Below are 5,486 nucleotides of genomic sequence, written 5' to 3'. Positions count from 1 at the left end.
AGCTTGGAGCTCAAACAAGGCTTGGCAGCTTCTTCATAGTCTGCCCCTTCTGCCTCACAATCTCCCCCCCCCCCCCCCTTGCGCCAGCTCGGGAGAAAGCTTCCCCAACTATTCCACTGGATGCTGCTCCCACGGAAGACCTTGCCACCCTTGGAGCAGGCCGAGGAAGAGCGAGCCGCGTCTCCCCCGCCCGCTAAACGATTACGGCTCCAGCGCAAAAGGAAGAGAGTTATTCCAATGATTCAAGCATCTTCTCCACCTCTTCCTTCTAGCCATCGCTCAGCCGCAACTTCTCAATCTTCAGAAGCCAGGGTTGTTACTCTGACCGGGAGATTTCTTTGGGGCCAAAGGTTCCCATCCTATCACCCCGAATATCCGCCCCGACTCTCGATCGGGATCTACCTCCCGAGCAAGCCACTCTTCCCGCTCAGGCCTTCTCTCCCGGGCAGACCCCTTTTCCTGCAATTAACCAGTCCGGGAGTTCTACCACTTTATCCGCCTCACTCCCGGTAGCTGCTCCGGCCTCCACATCTCGAGCCAGGGGGAAGATCTCCAAAAAATATGCTTTCACCGCATTCTGGCGCCTGCCTTCCTCCACCGAGTCTGACGACGCCGAAGAAGTTGCAGAAGATGTTCCTTCTGCTGTCGGCTTGGATCAGTTACAGGGCGAATTAGCAATGTCCTGGAGGGCAGACAATCGGAAATTTTGGAACAATCCGCCGCTGGAAGGGATGGACCAAGCTTCTCGCCAGATAGTTTCTATGAGTTTTCCCTTCTCTAGGCTCTTCCTTGGGAATTTCTTGTAATCCTTCCTTGTATATTGCATGCAGGCTTGTTCTGCCAGCCTCAGTGCAATTCAACATGCCACCCACTTTCATAGGGAGAATGAAGTATTGAAGGCTTGTCTTCAGGAGTTGGAGTTGCCGCTCACACCTTGCGATCCACTCAACCCGACGCCTGGGGACTTGGCAGGGTATCTCCGATTGATTGGAGAATCTGCAGAGTCAGCCCAGAACATCTCCCATGCAGCTTTTGATAAGATAAGGACCTTGGAGGTGTCTCTACAGATCAACGAGTCCAAACTGGCTTCTGAGGTGGAGAGGCGATGCTCGCTGGTAGTTGAGCTGGATGAAAAGGATGCTCGGTTGACTACCCTATCCTCCGATCTGAAGAGTCTGCAAGAAACCCAAGAGACTCTTAAGAAGAATTTAACAGATGTTCAGGGTCAGCTGGCCTCCAGTGCCGACCAGGAGAAGACCCTCCAAAGTAGCTGGGAAGCTAGCCAAGCAACACTCAAATCAATGCAGGCCGATCTTTTGAAAGCTCAGGAGAATGCTTCCCAAAATAAAAAAAAATTGGCTTTGGCCCAAGCTGATGCGGAGAAGGCCCGGGCAGAGCTAGCCGATTATCAAGTAGGTGAAGCAGAGCGTCTAAGAGCATACAGACGATCCTACGTCTCCTCCCCCTTCTTCTTGAGGAAGATTGGAGGTCTGATGAATCTCATGCTATGCTGTGGCGCGGTCGGCGGGGCTCGACAAATGTTTGAGCAGGATCTGCTTTGCTCTGCCCCTTCAGAAGATTTCTTAGACACTGCTCGCCTTATGAACGAGCTTCCGGCCGGGTCATTTCCTTCCTTCAAAGATGACGACGACTTATTTCTCCTCCCTGAGCCTCCCGCTGATACTAAACCTTGATGCGACACTATGTTTTGAATTTAAATGTAAAAATGAAGCTGCTAAACTTTTGCTCAAACTATTTGCCGTGTAATTTCAAATTTGCCTTTGCCTTGGACTACTTAACTTTCTTATGACATGTTAACCTTCTCATGATATGTCATGACTGCTTATTTTCGATCTTTCCTTAGCTCGTTAGCTTCTTATCAGTTGCCCTGTATGTTTCCTGACCGCTACGAACCTTAGCAATATGGAGATGTACATTCACCTTCTGGTTCAAGTTTTATCTAGCCCAGGTCGATATTCCCTTTTTTACCCCGACCTGTTTTCCTTGCCTCTTTCTGCTGACCGCTCAACTTAGCTTAGCAAATCACCCCGTTCTACGTTTATATCCCGACCTGTTTAACGTGCCCTTTTCTGCTGACCACTTAGCAAATCACCCCAGTTTGCTCTTTCCGCCATAATCCACTTTTTCTACTGATCGCTTAACTTAGCTTAGCAAATCAGCCCGGTCTGCTCTTTCCGCCGTAATCCACTTTTTCTGTTGATCGCTTAACTTAGCTTAGCAAATCATCCCGGTCTGCTCTTTCCACCATAATCCAGGTTAGGAAATAATTCCTGAGCGGGAAATCGAGGGTTAAGACCAGACCGTGAAAGCGAGGACACTTTTCCATAAGACATAACTATTGTGTCTTTTCCCGAAATCCATCTCCTCGTACTTTACGCCGACACTTTTCCAGATATACCCTTGGGCGTTATTTTCAAAGAAGATCCATCGGCCCTCTTTGTTCCCACCAATTATTGTGCACCGGTGGATGATGCCTAACAAAATTGCCCCTCTGCCTAGTGGCTATAAATAATCTCCTCTAGCTTTTGCCTCCAGACTTTGCACTTCTTCTTCTTCCTTCCGAGTGAATCCATTATTACTCCTGAATCTCTGCTTTTGCGTCGATAGCTTCCCGCTTGATCTCTTCTCATTCTGTTTCTTTTCTCATGGCATCCCCCTCTTTTCTGTCTTCTCTGGCGGCGATGTACTATCCCGGCTCATCCACTTTCAATGAACTGGATCGGGATGACCTGCGCTATACCTATGGAGTCGAGGATAACACACATGTGATCATCCCCACCGGAATACACGAATTTTTTGCTCCTCCCGAGGGATATTGCACCTTCTTTAAAGAATAATTCATGGCTGGCCTTCGTCTTCCTCTTCACCCCTTCTTTTCTGACGTGTGCCGCCACTTCAAAATTCCCTTGGGACACCTGACGCCAAATTCTATAAGGATCCTCTGTGGATTTGTAGTGCTCTGCGACGTATGCGAGCTTTCCTGGTTTGCCCCTTTGTTCCACTTCTTTTTCACCCTTCGGCACTAGGTAGAAGGCACATTCCGATTCCAACCCTGTCTTCGAACTATTTTTTTCTCACCCCTACCACCTTCTGAACCGAACTAGAGGAGCAAATTCTTCTTCATTCGATTTCCTCATGAGGTAGAGTGGCCCCTGCAATGACAATCGTCACTTCCCCCGAGCCCGCCACTGGAGGATTTTCATCTCGATACATCCTATATAGAGGCTTCCCCTCACTTAGCGGGATAGCAACTAAACTTAACACGCTTATTGTCTGAGGAGTTGCTATCCTACTTCCGCCTGAGCTATCTTACTCCTAATACGCCTCACTCCCTGGGTAAGCTTCTCTTTCAGTTCTGTTACAACTTCATAAGCATTTTGTTTTTCCTATTGTAGCTGACCCCTCACTTTATCTTGTACAGCTGAGGTCTTAACCCATGCTTCAGAGGTTCAGCCTCTTTCTATAAGTGACATGGAGATAATGAGGCACGGTCAAGTTATCTTAGAAAGGAGATCGCTCCCCTACCCGACTTCGACTTGTGCCGGTATGGCCACCACTGCAAATCTCCGACCCCGCCCCCCTCGCAGAGGACCTTCTACTGTCCGACCTGCCTCCTTTGCTCGCCCCACTCATCCCCGGACTGCACCTCCATCCCGAACTGCCGCCCCTGTTCGTCCCCGGGCCCCGCCTATAGCCCGACCCTTCACCCCAATGCCCCATCAGTCCATTGATCTTGCTCGACCGACCTTTAGCCCTGGTCGCGGCCACGGACGAAGATCAGCCAATGTCACCTATGCCAGCCCTGCCTTCAGAGAAGCTTCTCAGGCAGCTCGTCAGGCTCGCTCTATGAATGATCGCTTGGGTCGAGATACCCCCTCTTCTTCTCGGCGCAGGGTTCGGCTACCATCTGAGAATTCTGACTCGGATGACCAGCCTTTGGCTCAAAGACTTCGCCACCGAGCCCCCCATCCCCGCCAAGACTTGGGCCCTTCCACTATTCCTTCTCCATCTCCTATTGCAACTGTCGCTCCTCCTTTGCCTCCTATTGCAACCCCGACTCCCATCCCGAGCCCCGCAGATGCTCCCCTTGCTTCGCCCGAGGTTCAGGTTGAGCCCCCGCTAGCACAACCCTCTACTTCGCAACAACCTCAAAGCACTAAAGTTGGCCCATCACATCGCCCTCTATCATCTACCTCACCGCCAGAGCCTTCTCATATGCCCCCTTCAACTCCTTCTAGGTCGGCTGCTGGGCCTTCCGGCTTAGCTGTTGGGCCTTCCCAACCACCACCACCTATTCCTCTTTATTATCGTACCATTGCTCCTTCTGAGGTTGAGTTACAGTCACGGAAAGATGTTCCCACCAGCTCCTTGACAATGAAAGGTCGCTTGTCCACTTTGTGGGAAAAAAGTATGCATCAGATGGAACTCTTGCCGCCCCCTGCCCAGATGGATAGATTCTCTGAGTTGTATATCAAGGTAAGCTTTCATGATTACCACAGCTGTTATCCTCCCCGCTCTTATCAGATATTTCCTTTATACCCAGGCCTGTGCAAAGTCCTTGATAATAAACGAATCCTTCCATGCTGTTCATCACCAAAATAAGATGTTGAGGGACAAGGTAACTGAACTGGAGCTTCAATTAAATAACCCGGCGCAGGCTAGTCATGCCTTGAGAGCCGAAGTAAAGGATCTAACCAGAAGGAAGAATCATCTGGAAGTATCCTTGGCGATATCTAACCACGAGCTTAAAGGACTTAAGGAAGAAAAAAGGCAAGTCGATACCGTGCACCAGCAACGCATGGATCAACAAGCTTTGGTGCACCAACGAGCCGTTGACCAGCTGACCCAAAAGCTACGCGCCGCCGAAACCTTAGCGCAGGAGCAAGACAAGAAACTAAAATCCCAGGCGGCCCAATTAACATCTCAAGCAGCAGAACTGTTGGTCGCCCGAATGAACTGGCTCAGGCCCGGGCTACTGCAGAAGGAGTATCTACAGCCCTGGCCATTTATAAAGAAGGAGAGAATGACCGCTATCAACAGAGCTGCGCTTTGTACCTGCGTTCTCCAAAATTTTGTACACAAGTAGGGCAGCGTTTCTCCACGTCTGTCATCTATGGTGCGGCTGGGGCTCTACGAAAACTTTATGAACAGGGCTACTTGAAATCAGCTCCTCCTGTTGAGTTTTTAGATCATGACCGGATCTTTAAGGAGATTCCGGATGAGATTTTTGCTCCTTTCAAATGATCCTTCTTGACTACTTGTGTATAATGACTTAACCATTTCTTGTGAATTGCTTCACTATTTTTCCACTTGCATTTTAAGGTTTACTTTTGCTAAAATTGCTTAGTTTGCTAAAAGAAATATTAGGATATACAATTTCCGCTTTCATATCCCCTCACCGCTCTATCCGATCTGCTTTTTCCCTGGTCTGTCAAGTAGGTGATAGCTCGGCCTACAACTCGGCT

General features: G+C 49.4%; 1 protein-coding gene across 1 annotated transcript; it reads left to right on the top strand.

The window, feature by feature from the left end:
• Window positions 1-3,567: 3,567 nt before the first annotated feature.
• Window positions 3,568-5,107, top strand: LOC121999263 (protein PRRC2A-like). Its single transcript, XM_042553964.1, has 2 exons — window positions 3,568-4,497; window positions 4,565-5,107. Exons 1-2 carry the CDS (start codon window positions 3,568-3,570, stop codon window positions 5,105-5,107), a joined length of 1,473 nt encoding a protein of 490 aa, XP_042409898.1.
• Window positions 5,108-5,486: the final 379 nt, after the last annotated feature.

Source organism: Zingiber officinale, chromosome 7A (genome assembly GCF_018446385.1).
Source record: "Zingiber officinale cultivar Zhangliang chromosome 7A, Zo_v1.1, whole genome shotgun sequence".
NCBI classification, from domain to species: domain Eukaryota; kingdom Viridiplantae; phylum Streptophyta; class Magnoliopsida; order Zingiberales; family Zingiberaceae; genus Zingiber; species Zingiber officinale.
This window is presented reverse-complemented; position numbering and strand designations above follow the sequence as displayed.

What these genes read in the sequence shown, in the direction of transcription:
- LOC121999263 (XM_042553964.1), top strand. Translation starts at nt 3,568, where the DNA reads ATGGCCACCACTGCAAATCTCCGACCCCGCCCCCCTCGCAGAGGACCT. An exon ending in TCTCTGAGTTGTATATCAAG is followed by an intron (nt 4,498 to 4,564) that starts GTAAGCTTTCAT and finishes CTTTATACCCAG; the next exon opens with GCCTGTGCAAAGTCCTTGAT.